The sequence below is a fragment of the Notechis scutatus genome, chromosome 1, assembly GCF_049901735.1.
Source record: "Notechis scutatus isolate UNSWTSFEM ecotype Mainland chromosome 1, rNotScu1.2, whole genome shotgun sequence".
NCBI lineage: Eukaryota > Metazoa > Chordata > Lepidosauria > Squamata > Elapidae > Notechis > Notechis scutatus.
This window is the reverse complement of record NC_142009.1, coordinates 324,416,125-324,437,950: the sequence shown is the minus strand read 5'-3', so window position 1 is coordinate 324,437,950 and position 21,826 is coordinate 324,416,125. Positions and strand designations below refer to the sequence as shown.

Below are 21,826 nucleotides of genomic sequence, written 5' to 3'. Positions count from 1 at the left end.
GCATGGATGCAAGAACATATATGCAATCCACTGGATTTATTAGCACTCTGGAATTAACTGTAGCGAGCCACTTCTAACCCCCAATTCTTTATTTAGCAGTATGTGCTTCTAGACCAGAGTTTTAGCCTCAATAGAACCCCAAGATTTTTTATTCTCTGCCGTTGCCTTTGGTTAATTTCATGGTGGACCAGCTTTCCTTGAGAAACCCCTTCTATGAACCTACCATGGACCAAAATGGGAACATAGAATAAGGATTTGAAGGATTTAAATTTTTGTAACTTCTCACCCCAAGAGATTCTTTTGCATGGTTTCCAGTTGTTTCATTGTCACTTTTCTCTTTAAGAGAGGCTCTACTGACCATCTGCTTTATTTTCCCTATTTCATCTTCTCTTTATTGGTTTTTATTTGTTCTGGAATTACCTATCTTCTTCTGATTATCCCTTCGTGTTATTTTTTTTAAATTATATTTTATCAAGGTTTAAAGATATTATTATTACAGTTGGCAGTTATTTAAAAATAGATGTTACATTTTAGTATTTTATATATATATATATATATGTATGTATGTATGTATGTATATGTATGTATGTATTATGTACATATACATATACATATACATATACATATACATATACATATATATATATATATATATATATATATATATATATATATATATATACACACACACACACACACACACACACACACACACACACATACATACATATACATATACACACACACACACACACATATATATATTTGTTTTCTTTGGCTAGCACCAAATTTAAAACAGAAACTAACAACTGCAATGATTCACTTAACCAAATTGTGGCAAGAAAGGTCATAAAATGGAGCAAAATTCACTTAACAAATGTCTCAATAGAAATATTGGCCTCAATTGTGTGGCCGTAAGTCAATGAATACCTGTTTAAGTGGGGGGGGGGAGAAAAGGGCGTGGGGGGGAGACAGACAAGAAAGAAACAACAAAAATATTTTAAAAATAAAGAGCAATGAGCAAAACCCAAACTAAAAAAAACACACACATGAAGAAGAAGTAGAAATTTTATATTTTTTTCTATACCCAAGGTTCTGAAATTTGGACTTTTAATTTAGTCGAGTGGATGTCTCACCTGGAACAAACCACCTTCTCATTTCTTAGGTCCTTCAAAAAGGCTGCATCTCTTTCTGGGTAGACGCACCGGATTTTCCTCCTATCCCCACTAACGCCCATCTTTTGATTTAATTAGACCTCATAATTGGCTGTGCTTTCTTTCATTGGAATTCAGACCTGTTTTTTTGTTTTTTTTTTAAATCTTTCTTGCCGGGACAGATATTTATATTTCCTATTCTTCTAAAACAGCACATCTCAATACCGAGACCAGACTGCCCAACAGGAGTTCGGACATTTTCCTTTTATCTCTCTAATATTGGCAAGGACAGCCCTCAGGGGAGTTTTGATTGCATCCAGCAGTATGTGTCCAGGTGAGGAAATGCTCTGTGTTTGCAGGAGCTGCTTCCTGACGTAGACGTGCCTGTGCGCTCTCCCCTGCAAAGCCTGACCCACCTCTTTTAAAAGAGCGTGGTGTGCATCGCGCATGGCCTGGAACAAAGGGCTTAGTGAACAAGAGAATAATACAGGTTGGCAACCCAGGAGGCAACAGGCTGGCAGTTCACTTTCAGTGGGATATATAATGAGAGCGATTGTGACAAAAGCTTAATTTCTAACCCCCCCCCCTTTTTTTTCTCCCCTAATATATATATATATATACAGCAATGGGAACATTCAGCTGGATTGCCTTGGCAGCATCCAGGACAAAATCACTGTCTGTGCCACCGATGAATCCTACCAGAAGGCAAAACAGAGCATGGCCCTGGTGGAAGAAGAGACACGGAGCCGGGGCGCCATTGTCATCAAGCCTGGAGGGCGCTACGTTGGTGAGCCTGGGGCTTTCGTGCTTAGCACAGAGGTAGTGGTGGGGGGGATGCATGTGAATTCAACACCTACCTGGAAGGAGAAAGGTTTTAGAAGAGTGAAAAGTTGCGTATGTAGCCGTTAATAGTGGCACTGAAGATTACAGACATTCCCTCCAAGAAGATAAATTTGCTGTTTGTAACTGTTCAGAGCAGTGTTTTTCACACTTGGCAACTTCAAGAGGCATGGACTTCGATTCTCCAGCCAGCTAGAATCAGGGAGTTGAAGTCTGCACATCTTAAAAATGGCCAAGTTTGAAAAACACCGATTTAGAGGCATCCAGTCCTGTGCATCCTTCGTTTTTCTCAAAACAGGAGGGGAAAGTGCGTTGAGTAACAAACAGCAGAGACGCAAAGAGTTAAATCAACCTTTCTCTCTACCGGGAGTCTCCGCCATGATGGCCATGCTGACTGGAGAGTGTCGGCATTAGTCCCACACAGTTGGAGGGCATCCAGACTGGTAGGAGGTTTGGCCCAGTGGACTGCTTCTTGCCCACCACCATTCATTCCCTCTTCCTTTCATCAAAAGCAAGTGTCAGAATCTTGCACAGCTTCCCATTCATCATCTAGAGCAGGGGTGTCAAACTCAAGGCCTGTGGGCCAGATCCGGCCCTCAGGGTGCTTAGATCTGGCCTGCTGGGCCAGCCTGGAAATAGCAACGGACTGGCCCACGGTGCCTCTGGCAGCCGAAACAGGGTGCCTGGGGGGACGTGTGTGGCCCCCTGCTTCCCATGTTCATCCTGGACGACGACCTGCAGCACTCTGCTGGCCAAAACAGGGTGCGCGGGGGGCGCATGCAGCCCACCCGTGTCCCGTTTTGGCCGGTAGGCTGCTGCAGGAGGCATCTGTCCGGTCTCTTTCCCCCCCCCCACCCCACTCCCCAAGCCGGCCCATGGAGGAGAAGTACAATGCTGATCCAGCCCTCAGAGTAATCCAGTTTGACACCCCTGACCTAGAAAATTTCCAACAAAGGTCTCTCAATATGATATGTTGAGAACCACCTGATCAGATAGATTAGCCCCAGAGTAACTAGAGGGCAGCAGCGCAGTGTTCACTGCCCTTCACACATTCACTAGATCAGGGGTCCTCAACCACCGGGCTGCATGGACCGGCACCGGTCCGTGGAGCACTCTGTACCGGGCCGCAAATAAAAAAAAAAAAAATGGCGGCTTTCTTCGCCTTCGGTGAATGCTGCTGGGATCGGGGATCAAGGACACAAATGAAAGAAGGGAGGTAGGAAGCAACCGAAGCCTGTCCTGCTCTCTGGCTCAGTGGCTTCAGTTTCCTCCCGCCTCGTTCCTTTCTCAGTCGCTCTCTCACTCCTCCACCAGCCCAGGAAGAAACTGCTTCAAAGAAGCTGGGGTGGGGGTGGCTTTTCCTGTCGCCGCATCTCCTCCGAGCGCCCGCTTACCCCCACCCCGCCCGCCCGTGCGCGCTTCAATTCAGTGCCCGTTCTGCCTGCCTGCCTGCCTGCCTTCGTTTCGGAGCACCTTCGGCTGAGAATAATAACTATTCGCCTCTTTTTATCAGCGAAGCTGCTCCGAAACGAAGAAGGCAGGCAAGCAGGCAGAAGGAGCATGTGGATTGAACTGCGCGGCGGGCGGGTGGGGCAAACGGGCGCTCGGGAGGAGCTGCGGCGACAGGAAAGCGCACTAGATGTATCATATCTGATCGTTGGTGCCATCTTGTCTTCAAGCCAAGGAGAGAGAGAGAGATCTTCCCCAAATCATAACTTGGCCAGTATTTCCCCCCTCATCATCAGCGAATCTGAACCTTAGAAGCTGTAGGGGTAATCGGCTTATGGTTGGCAAGATACCCTGACTCATCATTTTCTGAGTCAGTTAGACATTTCAAGTAGACCAAAAGTCAAGCATTCAGGAAGGAAGTGTGGTCTGTTCTGGGAAAAGCACAAGGGGTTTGCTGGAGCAATCCTTATCAGAGAAGCTTGAGGAGGAGGTTGACTTGCTGGTGTGTAGGAAACTTGCTTGCCTTAAATTAAATCATAAGGTTGGACTGGGAAAATGTCTTCTCTCACATGGGTGTGCCTTCCTGGATACGACTGCTTAACGGCGTGTGTTTCTCCTGACTTTATGTGTTTCTCCTGACTGCTTTAAACTGGGTTAATTGAAGCTAGCCTCAGTGGGGCTTTTTTTTTTTTACACAAGATGTAGCTGGAAATATATTCTTATTTGGTTTTTTTTTTTTTTCTAAAATAAATGCTTTTTATACAGCTCTTCAACAATCTAGGCTCACTGCTGAAACCACCAAATCAAAGACAAACTCACATCACAATAGATAGATAGATAGATAGATAGATAGATAGATAGATAGATAGATAGATAGATAGATAGATAGAAGATAGATAGATAGATAGATAGATAGATAGATAGATAGATAGATAGATAGATAGATAGATAGACAGACAGACAGACAGACAGACAGACACACTTTTTGAAAAGGGTTAGATATACACAGAGGCAAAAAGGCTTTTTTTATTAGAAAACTGTTAACATTCTTTTTACCTCTTATTTGACGTTTGCCTTTCATGTGGCTTTTATCCCATTGTCAGTTGGGGCATGCGGGAACTGTTTTTTTTTTTTTTTAAATGAAACATTTTCAAAGCCCCTATGAAATCTTGAATGTGAATTAAAATATGGGGAAAATTTCTGTGAAGGTCAAGCACTCTAGTTCAGAACTGGGACAGCTGTCCCCAATTTGTGGCATGCAAACTAGGGTCGCCTCTTTTCTCTCTTGCGCTCTCTCACTCGTTCTCAGCTGGTGGCTAAGATGAGCAGCAAATGAGAAGAATGTGCATGTTTCTAGATAGCTCGCCCTAATGGCTTGTTCTGATAATTTTGGAATGCTCGAGAGAAATTCAGAAGTTATACAAGAGGGCCAGTTTGATGTAGTGTCTAAGTCACCGGACTAGAAACCATCAGTCTGTGAGTTCTACTCTTATCTTAGGCACAAAGTCAGCTGGGTAACCTCGGGTCAATCATAATACTTTCAGTCCTAGGAAAGAGGCAATGGCAAACTACTTCCAAAATCTTGGCAAGAAAACTACAGTCACCAGGTGTTAACACTGACTTGAACACACACACACACACACACACGGGGAGGAGTTCAGAGGTGGTAGGCTCCCTTTGATTGGCTATATGGAGATTGCACAGCAATCTAAGAAGTTACCATTTGGATTCCTATTTTCAATTAAAAATGGCCCCTTCCAGCTCCAGGATTCTGTGGTGCTTTGAGTCTTTGCAGTTTGGGGGAACTATAATCTAGCCCAGGGGTGTCCAACCTTGGCAACTTTAAGCCTGGAGGACTTCAACTCCCAGAATTCCCCAGCCAGCTTTGCTGGCTGGGGAATTCTGGGAGTTGAAGTCCTCCAGGCTTAAAGTTGCCAAGGTTGGACACCCCTGATCTAGCCTATCTAAAAAGCTGCAGGTTGGGGAGGGCTAGTGTTAGCATCCTGCATCACAACAGCTTTGCCTAATGGAGCAGGTGGGAATCTAAAAACAGGCTTTGTGAAGTGAGGACTTGTACCTGCATGAAGTAGAAGAGCAGATTACACCACAAACAGAGAAAGAATAAGTGTCAATAGAGTATTAAAAATAGAGAGGCGTCATATATGCCAGTGCCTGAATTGGACCAGCAACCATTTATCATATTAATCATAGAGATGAAGGGAACAATGCTGGCTGCTGAGTTGACCTTCCTGCCGTGTGTAGAAATCAGAGTGAAAGCATTCATGACAGCTGAACTCGGTGAAAGTACTTAATGATAGAGGGAAGGCCTAGGACGGCATGACCCATAAGGAGTTTTGAAGGGGGTTCATGACCCATAAGGAGTTTTCATAGGGGTTCACAGCCATAGTGACATTTGCATTAGCCGCAAAAGCACAATATGTATGCTTTTAAGAAGAGCTATCTTTGGCATGGTTCAGAAACTTCAGCTGACTTGAAACCAGGCCACTTAGACAGAGGATGTGACTCTCCTGTCACAACAGCTTCATTGGTTCCTGATCCTTTTCAAGAGATAAAACAAGTGGTTATGACTCACAAAGCCTTAACAGATTCGGCTATAAGTTACTTAAAGTCCTGTCTTTGGAGCTAACTATTGCTAATGGCAATAGTTATAAATCTGTACTTTTGCTTCATCTCCATTCTGGTTGACCCAGTGCTGGCCATTTATTTATTAAAAGAAAGAATCTCAAACTTAAGAACTGCAGAAGTAACTTAGATGTCAATCACCCTGCTTTGTTGGGCATGCTAAGTGTATGAATATTAATTTCCCAGGCTCACTTTGTCTGAAAAGAATTTTAAAAGGTCCGTGCTCCTGTGCTTTGTCTTCTTTCCCCCAACTTCCCCAATCCACAGGAAAGACCGTTAAGATGCGTAAGCCTGCATCAGGGATTTCCGACACTGTTCCCTCACGGATACGCCCAACACCTGTCAACCTCGCCAGCGCCATCAAGAAGGGCAACAGTGCCGTCTCCCAGAGGCCTTTCAAAGATAGAGTGATGCACTTGCTGGCTCTCAAGCCTTACAAGAAACCAGAGCTCCTCCTTAGGTTGCAAAAAGATGGCCTTTCTCCGCAAGATAAGGATTCCTTGGACAGCCTCTTGCAGCAGGTAAATTCATATTTCAGATATTGTCATAAAATGCCTTACCTGCATTTGTGGTCAGCTGTTGAAGGAATGAACTCATCTTCATTGAGGACAGTCTGAGGTGGTTCACTAAACTATCTAAATCAGGGATGTCCAACTTCAGACTGTTAAGCTTTTGTTCCACATTCATGCGAGCTAGAACCTTTTCAGGCTGATAAGCAAAGCCTTTCGTTGAAATGCTGAATCCCTCTCTTAACGGGTGGCTTGGCAAAATGCAAAAAGAACCCCCACCGATGTGTGGTTTTCATGCCACCTTGGTGCAATTAAGTGCTTGTTTGATGCTTTTAGAGGGCTGCAATTATACTCTGATCTCTGGCTCCCATCCAGCACATTTAAACTCCTTCCCCCCCCCCGACCCACAGGTTGCAAATGTGAATGCCAAAGACAGCACATGCACCCTGAAAGATTATCTTTACAAAGAAGTGCAGAAGGATTGGCCCGGCTACACAGAAGGAGACCAACAGTTGCTGAAGAGGATCCTTTTCCGGTAGGAGCTCCAGGGTCTCTTTCAGAATCGGCACCAATCGGTTGGCGGTGTTTAACCGTACGTCAGTATTAGGTGTTAGAATTTATGTGAGGTTTATTTATCTATTGGTTTATTTGCTTGCGTCTCATTCCTTGAGCGGCTTACAGATCAAAAGCAAAAACAATGCACATGAAAAAAGATCATGGCCAGTCAAAGGATCAAAACATCCCATCCATAAGCCAAACCAAATAAATGGAAGCTGCACAATCACCTTGTTCCAAGGCCTAGGACAGGGGTGTCAAACTCAAGGCCCACGGGCCGAATCCGGCCTGTAAATAGCAAAGGACCAACCTGCAGTGTCTCTGCTCGTGAAAACGGGGCGCAGGGGGCTGTATGCAGGGCCCCCCTTGCCCTGTTTTGACTGGCAAAGTGCTGCAGGAGGCCGTCCAGGCTGAAAATGGGGCCTGGGGGCCATCTGCCATCCATCCTGTTTCCACCCCACCCCCCCAGCGGGCTGGCCCGCAGAGAACAAGTACAATGCTGATCTGACCCTCGAAAAAATCCAGTTTGACACCCCTGGCCTAGGAGTCCCAACCAGATTTTTAGTAGATTTCCTGGACATCATAAGGGTGGGAGCTGCACAGATCTCTTGGGTGACATCATTCTGGAAGGCAAGTAGAATAGACACTTCCTGGGTCCTGTAAGATGACACGCTTTGATCAATAGGATCCAGAATGTTCATACCCTGCTTGATTTTACTGACAGAGCAGAAGCAAGAAGTATAAATACTGATCCACTGGTTACTAGCAGGCTACTTCCTTCCCCCACCCGGGTCATGGATAAGTTTCCTCATTTAGTTTTTCTTTTCTTTGTTCTTTTTGTCTCGGGATCTGCTTTTGGAGAATATTCTCTGGCAACTACAGACAGAAGGAAGATTGAGATCTCCTGTTGGAGTCTGGCAGGGGTTTCTTCTTCTCTGTCAGAATGACCAAAATGACAAATATTTTTCGCCTTTCAAAGTTAACATCTTAGGGAGGCTCGTCTCTGTTCTCAGATCAGGGCAGCTGTGGTTCATGCTGGTGCAACCTATTACTGACTCCACTCCAGCCACCTGGTTGCAAGTTGCTTTTATGGATGGCAGTGGAAGGATATTCTTGAGGGCAGCAACCATTTTCAGAGTGTAAGTCACAAAGGCCAAGTTTGCTGTGTCTTTTGCCATCGTTTTTGATGGAGTTGTGAGACGGTAACTCCAGACATCGCCCTTCGATGGCCATGCTGACTTGAGCTGCTCAGCTCTACAATGTCTGGAAATGCCCAGATTGTCCATCCCGACTAAGAGTACATTTGACCCGGTGGTAGTTTTCCCAACTTGTTTCCTACTTTTTCACGCGCATGAAGGCCTCAAACACTGACTGACCTCTGTTAACACTGGTGAGCTGAGCTATTTTTAGCTCAGCTGAGGCATGACAATCCTGCCTGCAGCGCAAATCAGCTGAGCTAAGAAACAAGGGAATATAGAAGAGGTAACGGCGGGGGGGGGGTGGGCCGACCAGAGGTGGTTTCTGCTGGTTCTCCAAACTGGCCAAAATTTCTGCTACCGGTATGCCAGCACCGGTCTGAACGGGTTGAATACCACCTCTGATTTGGCCCTTCCTGGAAGCTGCAGATTGCTCTGCTGTGGAATACAGCATATATAGGTAGTCCTCGACTTAAGACTGGTTGCTTAGCGACCATTCAAAGTTATGGCAAACCTTTTTCAAAAGGTGTACTTACCCATTTTTGGCCACATGCACACACACACACACACTCCTGCAATCACTTGATCCCATTTTGGGAGTTTGGCAACCGGCTCACTTTTATGGCTCTTTGCAACATCCTGGGATCACAAGACCATGATTTTTGATGGTTCTTTGCCCATTTCTGGTATCTATCTCTGTCTTCTGGCAAAAAAAAAATGCCCATTGGCATTTTACTGTCATAATTCCAGGCTCAATTACAATCGTAAATCAAGGATTATCTGTAACGCTTTAGAACAGTGTTTCTCAATCTTGGCAGCTTGAAGATGTGTGAATTTCAACTGCTGGAGTTCCCTAGCCAGCATGCTAGGAATTGAAATTCAAAAATCCTCAACTTTCCAGAGTTGAGAAATACCACTTTAAAACCTAAGTTTGAATTTGTAGTAGCCCAGAGTTGAGATTGACAGAGATTAAGCCCAAGAATCTGTTGTTAAACTTTATTTCCAGGTATCCCTTAACAGATTGTGCTGACTTAAGAATTCTAGGGATCGTTCCACAACATTCCTTATTCTTCAATCATCTTCATTGCACTCTAGATCAGCAGTCGCCAACGTGTGGGCCGTGAGAAAATTTTGGTGGGCCGCAGAGAAATCTCACCCCTAGAGCACCCCCCCCCCCCAAGCAATTAATCCAGGCTGCGCAGAAATACAAGGCTGCTCAGCCCACATGGCCCGCGGGAACCCTCCCTGCCCACTCACTCCTTACCTGGCAAACTTGTCTGCTAAGTTGCTATTTTTCCTTTTTCTGACCATCATCTGTTCTACTGTGCCGGGAGATTTAGATTAGCTAGAAAGCAGGAAATGGTTGGATTTCTTGCTTTCTAGCTAGTCTTTAGATCTTCAGCTCTGCTTCCCTTAGGACTGAAGGTTTGCTTGCAAGCAAATTCAGTGCAGACTCACGGCAAGCAAATTTGAGAGACTGAGCTAGCCGATGGCAGATAGATAGATCAATGAATGATTCTGTGAGCAAATCAATCTGCCTGCTTTGCTTGATTTTGGATAAAAGTTGCTTTTTTTATAAAACATTCAATATTTACATACTTGGTGCGTTGTGAGTTAATTTTGTGAGTTTGCTTGCAAGCAAATTTTGTGTGACAGACTGAGCTAGCCAATGGCAGATAGATAGATTTCTGAATGAATCTGTGTTTCTGTGAGCAACTCAATCTGCCTGCCTGCTTTGCCTGGTTTTGGGTAAAAGTTGCTCTTTTTTATAAAAAAAATTCAATATTTATATAAATATTTATAATATTTACATACAAGCCATGCCCAGCCAGTCACATGACTACCAAGCCACACCCACAAATTAGGCCACGCCCACAGAACCAGTTCGTGGTCCCTGGGATCTAAAATTATGAGTTTGGTAGTCCCTGAGGTCCAAAAGGTTGGCGACCCCTGCTCTAGACCGGTATTTCTAAAGCTCAGCAGCTGGTTGAAAAAGACTGGTCTAGATCCCTGGGAAAATAAGCCTAGAAACCTATGGCTAAAATCTGCATGAAATCGCAGGAACCTTGGAAGTGATATTCGTGATTTTCAGTTTTGGAGAATGGGGGGAGAGAATGGGCCTCTTAGGGGCAAGCAAATGGATGAAAAACAGAATAAGAGAAGTTGAGCCACTTTGCAAAACTTGTTCCTTTGCTTTTCTTGGGACAAAACACAGAATTATATTGTAATAACTGGAATATACTTTGTCGCCTTCTGGGCTTCTTTGGGTTCGTTTTTGTTTGCCCAGGCGGCTCCATCCGTTCCACACTCTATTTTTAGGTTACTGCTTATCCACAGGCCAAAAAAATAAATACGAGAAGGAAAGGGGCAAAAAAGTCACCACCTCCTTTTCCCCCTGGAGGACTTGAGTTGATACAACTGTTCCACTCCATGGCCTGATTCTATGCAGTCTTGTGTATAATTTGTAATTTTCCATTTAATTATAATTCAGTAGTTGGGTTTCAGTGCCCATCAGTCCCTCTCGTTTGCCAAAGAAAACTCCTGGACATTCAGATTCTTGTTAAACCAACAGCTTCTCTCCTCTGAGCCAGCTGGGTTTACAAACTATGGAAACTGTTCAAACAGGACAGGAAAAAGGAAAGAGAGTTCTTGTTTGCCTTAGCAAAAAAAGAAAATTGGGTTAGGGGGGAGTCAAATGAAAAACATGGCAATAGAAACAGAAGACGTGACATATGGGTGAAATTGAGCCATCTCTTGCTTAATTAGCAATGAGGAAGAGCAACATTTATGCGAGTTTCCTATGCATGCATGTGCATGCCTGCACACCGGCACACATCCCTGTACAGCCCTGGAAGTTGGGGAACTCTGAGTCTGGCCAGGCGAACACTTACTTTTGTCTCTTTTTTTGCAATTGCGAAAAAGCCTTTATATCCTTCAAAATGATTGCCTTTGCTGGCTTTCTGGTTGGGAAAAACCATCCAGCATTGGGGTAAAAAAATATGGTCAGCCTAAAATTTAATGTTCACTAGACAATCCTTGCATGGGTCATCCTTTGAGAGGAAGGTAGTACAATCTGATGTGATCAGAATAAACATAAAAGTTAGGCTGGCCATATTTTTTTTTTTCATCTCAATGCTGGATGTGCCCATGATATCTAAGAAGAGTTTATAGAATGGAATAGGAATGCAATGCAATGCAATGCAATACAACAAACACAACACAATACAATACAATATATGCTAGACTACACGACATTACATTGTCCTGGTCAAATGTGATAAGATACACAAGGAATTTGTCTCCGGTGCATAAGCTCTCCGTGTGCATGCAAATCAACAAAGTAATAATAAAGATAAAAATAAAGTAATAATCATAATATATCACAAACAGAAAAATAATTGTAGTGGCAAATGAACTCATTCAATAATAAGTCAATATTTACTTACGTAAATTGATAAACAGGTGGACCTCAGAAAGGCAAAAAAGCAGAGGGAATGGAAGCAAACTTTCAACTTCCTGCCAGCTTTCCCATTGATTTTATGGGAAGCTGGCAAGGAGCATCAGAAATCACAATCCCATTACTGTGGGGATGCTGCAATACCCACAATTTTGTGAATAAAACTCTGAACATCATGGAAATATTAATTCCACACAATGGATCGTGGATTTTTACTCATTATTTAAGTTGGTAGATTTTAGGTTTCTTGAGTCAAAAAATGCTGTGGTTTTGTTTGGACTAATCTGAGGGGGCAAACAGATAAACACAAGAGTTTTGGTCATATATAGATAGATATGTAATAAATACCTTCCACCGTTAAATGGAGGTTTTAAAAAAAAAATGCTTGGCACTTTGGTCCAGAATGTTTTAACTTGGCTCTTGGCTCAATGGCTTCGGTCATTAATGCTTTGCTTGGGAGCCAATGCTGGGCCTTTCTTTTCCCAGGAAACTCTGCCAGTCACAGAATCCCAGCTGCGTCCCTGAGAATTCTGCTCCCAGTCCTCCAAGAGACACCACAAACGTTTCCACCTCCCCTCCCCAGGTAAGTGGCAAACTCTCACGGCTTACATATTAGATCCAGGATACAAGGCAGAGGAACATTTTCAGATTGATCAGACCTTTCCAGGGTTTAGTGCAGGGGTGTCCAACCTTGGCAACGTTAAGGCTTGTGGACTTCAACTCCCAGAATTCCTCAGCCAGCTTTGCTGGCTGAGGAATTCTGGGAGTTGAAGTCCACAAGTCTTAAAGTTTGCCAAGGTTGGACACCCCTGGTTTAGTGCAAATAGTGGGGAGGCCTTGCTATTATCTTAAAAAAAAACACACACACCCTTATTCTAGTGCAAGTTTCGCTTGGTTGTGCAAAGGGCCTTTCCAAGTCCATGCTGGCTGGTCTTGGCATGCTGCAACTGTTACCCCATATCTGCCTTCCTCTTACCCTCCATTCTGTCCAAAGGTGGTTTGTAAGCAGGTCTCCATAACTCTGCTTCCCCTGACGATTCGTGGCTGCTCACAGGTGGGTTCCAGCTTCCTCTCCAGCTGGAGGACGCAGGGGAGCTACTCACTGGCCCCTCTTTCCTGGGTGGGAAATAAGCCTGTCCACCCTTCCTCAACAACCAAGCTACTCCACCCTTTCTAACGTCAAATAGTTGAATTAAAGGCTTTGCCGATATGTTCCATAAGATTTCTTGCTGCTGCTTTGCAGGAGGGATTGGTGGGGAAAGATGACCTTCTCCCAACCCCCCACCTCCTAAAAAAAAAAAACCCCAACCCCAGGCTTAGTTTTTAGGAAGGTTCTGGAGAGGTCTTGAGCAGCCCTGCTCAGAAAAGTTTCCGTGACTGACACCGAAAGCTGTTGTGGTCAGGCTAGCAGGATTTCGCTAAAGAGTTGAGCACTTTCATCTAGGAAAGTGCAGCTTTCAACATCCCTGCTTGTCTATGGAGATTCTCACTCAGCCAGGTCATGGTTGTCCCAAAGGTGCTTTCCAAAAGGCAGCTGGACTTTTCTGAGGGTTTTTTTTTTCCCCCCTTGAAAATGTTTCTTCCAAGAATGTTTCTTCAGTTCTAGTTTTTGTTTCTGTTTCAACATCCCTGTTTTAAATTTACATCCAGCGTTTTTCAAACCTGCTAAGTTTAAGACGAATGGCCTTCCAACTCCCAGAGTTCCTTAGCCAGCCAGAATTTTGGGAGTCAAAGTCCACACACCTTAACAGGTGTGCCAGATTTGAAAAACACTACTGCTTTAAACACACGCACACAGGTGTATATGCTGAATAGTCCATACGTTTCAAACTTGCCCAAATGCCAAAGGAAAGACATCTGTAGAACGACAGAGGTGGAAGTCTTATGAAGAGAGGGAAAGCACTATAACACCAGAATAGCAATATTATTGGCACTTTGGTTTTTGGTTAGGAAAAATAAGTAAAGGCCAAAATGAACACAAAAGTGGCCTTGCATTGCCCCCTAGTGGCAATAGATACTTTTTATTCTCAAATAAGTCCAGTTCTTCCTTTGTATGCTTTTGAAACACTTGTTTTCGGCGTTATTCTTGTTTCCGTTTCCTTTCCTTAGAAGCGACCCCAGCCCCTGGACTTCATTGACCCCCTCGCCAACAAAAAGCCAAGGATCTCTCACTGTGCCCAAAGGACTCAGCCCACTTTCAATGGCAAACTCAACTCCGCCAATGGGAAGGAGACCTCTTTGCCCACCATGTCGGCGGCTGATTCAGTCAGCTCTAGCTCTCTTTTGCCCACTCTGGAGCTACCTAGGCCTCATGACCCGCTTGCTGACGTCAGCAATGATCTAAACCATAACGGCAAAGACTTTGAAATGGCGGAGCCGGCCGAAAGGCGGACAGCAAATCGGTCGGCCGCAGACCCTGCCCAGACAAGCAAACAAAACTGTGTGGCGCACTCAAAATCCAGGAAGAAGAAACACAAGGAGCGAGAGAGGAAGGAGGAGCAGCAACAGGTCCACGAGAAGCCAAACTCTGAACTAAAGAAGGGTCGCTCCAAAATGAGCCCCTCGCAAGACAGCGCAGGTGAGGATGGGACCCAGTAAGGGAACGGACGGATTTGGTGGTGTGTCAGACTCAAAGGCAACAAGGGACTTTGTAACACACGGGGGAGAGCTGCTGTGGTATCTGTCTACAGCTCTTTAAAACAGCTGCATCTTCCTCTGTGATCAGGCAGCGGCTGTGCGGTCCCAAGAAAAGACTTGTTTAGCTTAAGGCAGGATGTCCCAACAATACAGATACACAATACCTGTGTATCTATGGTTTGATCCTAAGCAAATATACAGAGGAAAAGTTGGGGAGTATTGGCTCATAAAAATATAATTGCCAAGTGGCAACAATCTTGGTTTGAGTAGGAAGCATTCCAAATTCAGTCCATGGTACCACAAATAAAAGGAACAGCTAGTGAGAAATTATGCTTCTCTAGGCATTGAAGAGCTCCTGCAAACCAGAGATGAGACAAAGGGAAATAAATCAGTTGACTGGCCAATCGAAAGGCGGTTTCTAGACTACATACAGAATAGGAATGTGTGATTGGTTGTGTTAGTCCTGCTGCCATGTAAGCTGCTTCCCTTTGTTGGTCTTTGGCTTAAAGTCCAGCACACAACAGGCTGGTGGTGGCTGTGCTGTTCTCAGCATAAGCGCTTTAACCCTCCAGAGTCATTCGGGGAAGTGAGGAATTGCAATCCAGATTCTCTTTTACACCCTGCTAAGCAACTGTAGTAGCTTTGTTCCTTTTACTGTGAAGCAATCTAAAAGTTGCAAAATGGTCAAACACTCGGGTTGAGTGGATGTTGCTTTCAAACTGCAAGTACCGCAAAACGTATAAGGAAGGGGAGGAGGTTTAAATCCTGATGTCAAGGAAGATTCCAGGTAGAATTGTCTGGAAGTTGAATCATGGTAACTGGTATTTTCTTTTTTTATTTGAAACATTTCCCTGCTTAGCTTCTTCAGTTTGGTTAAGTTTGTTAGGGGACCCCATAAAAGTCCCCCAGAGTGGTTTCATTTCTTACCTAATCTGAAACGGCTCGTTGGGCGAGTAAACAGAGAGTGGTTGAAAATCCTGTCAAAAAGTCCCATTTAACAACTTTACAATAGATCTCAAGACAGAATAGAAAAATTGTTCAATTTTTTATTTTAACAAATATTGGGTATCCCTTGTTGTAACATTGTGTAATATTGTTTAGTTGGCCTTTTATAAAGTCTACAATCAGGTTGCCTTTCAGTCTTAAATCTCCAGTTTTATTCCTAAAAGTGACCATGCTTTGATGGACCAGCCTCACTTTGGATCCACAAGACACAATCAGCGTTATGAATAGTGCTAACTACTGGTTTTTATATTTAATTTTGATAATATGAAGTTGCTTTATCTGGAATTGGCATATCTATTTGAATCAAAGGCTTCATAACAGCTTCTGATTCCTCCAGGGATAACAGTAACTGCTGAGTTATTCTACCAAATGTGATAAAACCTAGTATCTCCTGTGCTCCAGGAACGAATGGAATAAATAGTAAAGCCCTTGATATCTTAAACTATTGTAAACTACTGCCTGGAGTCATGATCAGCCTTTCTGATCCTTAATTTTTTTTTTTTGTTCCACGCTTGAACTGAAAAATGGAATTTAGAGTGAATGCTCACTCAAAATTTTGTAGGTCAGGAGTGTCCAACCCTTGGCAACTTTAAGACTTGTGGACTTCAACTCCTAGAATTCTTGAGCCAGCCTAGCTGACTGGAGAAATCTGGGAATTGAAGTCCACAGGTCTTAAAGTTGCCAAGGTTGTACACCCCCATTCGAGTTAGTACCAATATTAAACTTCCTCTTTTTTAATGAACCGTGAGTATCTGAGTTATTTTTTCTGTACAACATCCCTGAATAATCACCGAATGGCATTCAAAAGTAGCCCTATCCAACCTGGCAGCCCACTTGCTAGCCATCCTGAGCTCTGTTTTTTCAGATTCCCACCCTTGCATGAATGCATACTTCTTGTTGATCCACAAACATCTTTATCCACATTTATTTACAATTGTTAGCAGTATTTTTTTCTTCAAAGGATACTATTTTAGCTAATCCTAAAGATAAGCTAATCCAATCTTGATGAATTTCTCTCAAATTTGCACACACCATGTCATTAAACCTTGTGAAGTTGTTTCAAAGCTTTTGAGGGTGATTTTTAGAGCGTCGGTCCAAGAACGTCAACGGTCCCGTGACTCTTTTTCCTTTCTCCTTTTTACAGGTTTAAACAGGACATGCAACAGCTCCAGTGTTCCATCTTCTACTTCAGGAAGGCCAGACTATTTGTTGTGAGTATGGAAGGATTGGTGCCATTGCACCGAACAGTAAAATAGGGGCTTGTATGAGCACTCGTATCTCATTAAAGCAGCAGAAGTATTTTTCAGCATGCAGAGACATAGCGGGCGGGGGGAGATAGGACTGCTTTCATCATAAGCCATGAGATGCCATGCTTGAACAAATTCAGAAATATCTTTTCCAGTGATTATTGAAGCAGAGAGAAGGGAGTCTTTGACTTAAACTGTTTGTTTAGCAACCATTGGAAGTTGCAGTGGCACTGAAAAAAGTGACTTACGACCAGTCATTGCACTTACAACTGCTTCAGCATCCGTCTGTCCCCCCCATGCGGTCACGTGATCAAAATTGGGAAATGGCATGTACTGTATTTACAACTTGCACCGTCTCAGGTCATGTAATCACCCTTTGCAACCTTCCCTGTCAGTTTCCCACAAGCAGAATTAAATGAAAGAAAGAAGCCAGATGTACTTAACAGCTGCAGGATTGACTTAACATCAGTGATTTCCTTAACAAACATGGCCAAAAAAAAGGTTATAAAATTCGGCACCACTCACTTAACAACCCTCTTGCTTAGCAGTGGATAATCTGGTCTCCATTTCAGTTGCAAGTTGAGGTCTTCCTGTATAGCCGACAAAATTCAGTCTAGGATTTTTCCTTCGTAAAAGAGCTGGCCCAGTGCACCAGCAATAGATGGATGGATGTTTTATTCATTGTTTGTGGCTAGTTTACTTTTTATTGTTCATTTATATCCTGCCTTTAGTATTTTGACAAATAACTCAAAGAGGCAAACATCCAGCCCACCTTCCTCCTCCTATTTTCCTCACAGCAACAACTCTGTTAAGTGTTTTGGGCTGAGACAGAGCGACTGGCCCAAAGTTACCCAGCTGGCTTTTATGCCTAAGGTGGGACTTCAATTCACAGTCTCTTGCTTTCTAACCTGGTGCATTAACCACTAGACCAAACTGGCTCTCTTTGTCCCTGGTCAGTAGTTGCCATTGATCAACCCATCCCTCCGTACATTTTCATTCTATTCATTTAAGCTCTTCTGTTAATGGCCATCAGCGTAGCAGCAAATAATATGTGCAGATGATATTAGGTGAAGAATTGCTACACTTCCTTTTGTTTGTCTTCGGCCTCCTGTTAATCTTCTTGTTGGTTAATCCTCCAATATTACTCACCTGAATGCAGCTGCACCATCTGTTTGGCTAACAATAGCGTAATATTGACTGCCAAGTTCTTACAACTTTCTTGTCATTAGAGTCATTCCTTATCCTTTGAGAGTTTATGTTCACTGTTGTTTTGGGCCTAATATCACACCAGCCTTCCTCACCATGAAGCCCTGGATGGGCTGCATTGTTCCATAAACCAAATACTCTGGGAAAGTAGTAGGCTGAGGAAGGTTACTATCAATAAATTATCCTGGGTGTGGAAGGCTTAGGCTTATAAAAGAAGGTGAAATGCAAATGCTACCTACATGTAGTCCTTGACTTATAACCATTTGTTTAGTGACAGTTTAAAGTTACAACCTACCTGGAAAGGGGAAGATACAATGAAGTTCCAGTCAGGTTTATGGTTCTTCCTGCAGTCACATGACTGCATTTTATGACACTAACTGGCACTCAGTTCAGGTTTTTGACAAAACTATACCCATAGCAAACTATGGTTTGTGGTACAATACCACATTCACTTAAGTCATGGTCCAGTTGTCACATGACTGATCTAATTTATGACAATCATGAGCAGCCGTAATGAGCAGCCATAGGAAACAGAACTCCCAGGCGGGCAGATTCCTCAAAGAACAGTTTTATTTGGATATATCATATTGGCACAAGCTGGTGAAAACTAACTCTGAATGTTCCTGTGGTTTTCACCTAATTAAAAGTAAAAGTTTTCTCCCTTCTCCAAATAATCAGTCACAGGGTCCAATCAAGGTGTTGTTCGGTTGCCTGGTAACTTCACTCCTCCCCTCTCCGATCACCTGTGGGAATGTCCTTGGTTCCCAGGAGAAAGTATTTTGTTTTGGCTACAAACCCCAACTATCTCTATTCTCCCCCCATCCCTCAGCTCCAGTGCGGCAACACTGAAGAAGCCTCAAAATGGCCTTGGTCAGGTCAGCTTCAGGGTTGACACAAGCTCCGTTATAACCATTAACTTGGAAGGACTAACCTGTAGTGGTTTCCTTTGGGGTTATTTCATTTTTCATTCTTATCGCCTGCTCCAGGAAATACGGTGCCATCTCTTCCTCCGAGCAACGTCAGAGCTACAAGAATGATTTCAACGCGGAGTACGGCGAGTATCGTGACCTGCATGCTCGTATTGAGCGGATCACCCGGCGGTTCATGCAGCTGGATTCAGAACTGAAACAGCTTTCTCAGGGCTCAGAAGAATACAAGGTGGGGAGCTCAGAGGGCTGGCTCGTCCCTGTAGTCGATGCTGAACAAGCCACAGGGGGGTCAACAGTGGGCATTTGTAAGGCCTTGGCCAAATTCGGGCCCACATTATAACATCTTTTGTCATTGCTGGTAAGGCTAGGACCAGTACCTGGAGAGGTGCATTGTTTAAGTACCACATCAAGAAAAAGTTTGGGCGATGGTAACCCCTCTGTTTGAATAGCAGGCTGCAGAAGAAAGGGAGTCTCCCTGGGACTGCACGTCTGGGGGAGGTGCTACAGTGGCCTCATCTGGGGCTAGATGAGCAGTGTCTTTGACCTTATTTATATAAGAGGGATTTAAACAATGTGGGTTTAAATAAACCAGTGAACGCTGGCTGTTCAGGCTCCACACCTTCATCCTCAGACAAATTAGAATCCCTCACTTCCCCTTCCAACTTCAGCCGCTGGCCTCTCTGGGCAGTTGAGGAAGATAGAGAGGAAACTAAAGTATCTTGGCTGTAAGCTAAAGCAGCCCCTTCCACCCACAGATGGCCTTTGCAGAAGGAAATCTGCAGAGAAGGTCTTAAAAACAATTGTAATACGTGGCATATGTATCATTCTTTTGCAGATGATCCATGATCAGATCTTGCAAGAATACCGAAAAATTAAAAAGGTGAGTCACTGAGCTTCTTGCTCATAATCAAATGCATTTTGAGATAAGAGAGGAGCAAGGATGAAAAATCCTAATTTTCTCACTTGAGAAATCCTTGGCTTGATTGGAAGCAGCTTGGCTGAAGAAAACAGGGATTAAAACTGCCCTTCCTAGATTTGATTCCTTGCACAATTGCAGGTCCCTCGGTGCCACGGGTTCTTTGATTCCTGGATCTTGTTCTCCGGCACATCTGGGGAAGGCTTCAATTAGACAGGCTGTAAGGAAATGAGCCTGCCAATATAGCTAGGTCCTATAATGGCCAATTTTAAGCTTTCAAAATCCCCCCCCCTTTTTTTTTAAAGCCAGTTTTTAAAAACTATAGGCAGGGTAGAATGAATGAAACGGAGCCCCAAATTCTTCTGCCTTTTATTTGAATTTGACCAAATGTATATTGCAGCTATCCAATAAACTGCTAGTTTATTAAATGCGACGATTCAATTCATCGTAAGCATTGCCTGTTGCAAAATGGAAGTGTGTCAGAGACAGAAACAAGCCAGAGCCAGCCCTTATTTTTCTTGCTATCGGATGACAGCATCTGCTCACTTTCCTTCCTTCCTTCTGTTTTGTTTTCTAGAACTCTTAGCTGAAGTTGGACAGGCAGTTATTTGGTATTTTTATCTTAATTGAAGGCACTACCTCTTTTTTTTAAAAAAAAAAAAATCCTGCCTGTACTGTGGTCGTAAGTCAAGGACTTTATTACTTTGATAAATATGGGTAGTCCTCGATTTACCACTGGTCACTTAGCAACCATTTGAAGTTACGACAGACTTATCTTGGGGCTGCTTATGACCCCATTGAGAGTTCCAAAGGTCAGGGGGGAGGCGTGGTCACGTGGCTGAACTCTGGGCGCTTAAGCAATTAGGGTCACATTTACCACCAGCTGCAGCATTCCACAGTTGTGTGACTCACATTTTATGATGGTTTCATTAAATATCGTTGGCACTTCGGCTTTTCTGTAAAACCCATAACCCAACCAATAGTTTGCTTAAGGACTGTGGGCTTGCTTGACAGCCGCTTGACTGTGGGTTTGCTTGACAGGGTTGTGCACATGATCGATTTACGATCATCATAACTTAGCGATCAGGGTGGGCGGACTCCATTACAGTCATAAGTTAAGAACTATCTGTAACTCAAGGCAACGACCATACATAATATTGTTTCCTCCTCCAATAAGCCAGTGGGGCAGGGTGAGCTGAGAAAATGGCCCAGAGTCACCCAACTGGCTTTCATGCCTAAGACAGGACTAGAACTCTTAAGTCTCTTGGCGATTGGCTCAAAGACACCCAACCAACTTTCACGCCTAAGACAGGACTAGAACTCACAGCCTCCTGGTTTCTAACCCAGTGCCTATTCCACTAGACCAAACTCCCTTCCCTAATATAGTCAACCTTATTCTCTTTCTTTTTTTCCCCCCTCCCTTGCAGACTAATCCAAATTACAGCCAGGAGAAGAACCGCTGTGAATATCTCCACAACAAACTGGCCCATATCAAAAAACTGATAGCTGAATACGACCAACAGCAGTTCCAGTCTTGGCACTGAGCCTGGGGGATGAGTGAGACACCCAGATGGACGTCAACCTGTGAACAAGTCCCACAGCGAAGGAGAAGTCACTCTCAACTTCCTGGGCTCAGTGACTCAAGGATTTAATCCCCGTGAGAAGTCCATCACTGTACTGTACACACCCAGGAACCAATGTGGCTTAATCTCAGCATTTTAAACTCTGTCTCTTCCCAGATATTAAAAAACAAACAAGTTAAAGAAAGGAAAGTTTGCTTATTCTTAGATGACAGGAAATGAATCTTCCTCCCTAAGAATTGACTATTCTTATTCTCCCCACACACCTCCAAATGCAGGTTCAGTTTAGAGTCGGAAACAAAGGGTTGTCTGAGCTCTGTTGCAAATTCTACCGGCTGGGGAGGGGTGGGTGGGAGAGCTCATGTTCCTGGTGTGGGGGAACAACTCCATATAAAAACCTGTCTGTCCGCTGTCCATTAAATTCTTGCATAACTCACTGCTTTCTTGTTTGTATTTCTGCAATCTCCCCCTTCCTGGCCAGGATTTAGTGAACCAATCAGGAG

General features: G+C 43.8%; 1 protein-coding gene across 1 annotated transcript in view; it reads left to right on the top strand.

The window, feature by feature from the left end:
• Positions 1 to 21,510, top strand: part of ELL (elongation factor for RNA polymerase II) — a 51,493-nt gene extending 29,983 nt beyond the window's left edge. Inside the window, exons 3-12 of the mRNA XM_087952568.1 lie at positions 1,367 to 1,488; positions 1,778 to 1,941; positions 6,354 to 6,607; positions 7,006 to 7,130; positions 12,290 to 12,386; positions 13,913 to 14,381; positions 16,590 to 16,656; positions 18,885 to 19,056; positions 19,663 to 19,707; positions 21,171 to 21,510. Of these exons, the coding sequence (XP_087808694.1) occupies positions 1,367 to 1,488; positions 1,778 to 1,941; positions 6,354 to 6,607; positions 7,006 to 7,130; positions 12,290 to 12,386; positions 13,913 to 14,381; positions 16,590 to 16,656; positions 18,885 to 19,056; positions 19,663 to 19,707; positions 21,171 to 21,287 (1,632 nt within the window). The 3' untranslated portion in view covers positions 21,288 to 21,510. The remainder of the gene's footprint in view (positions 1 to 1,366; positions 1,489 to 1,777; positions 1,942 to 6,353; positions 6,608 to 7,005; positions 7,131 to 12,289; positions 12,387 to 13,912; positions 14,382 to 16,589; positions 16,657 to 18,884; positions 19,057 to 19,662; positions 19,708 to 21,170) is intronic.
• Positions 21,511 to 21,826: the final 316 nt, after the last annotated feature.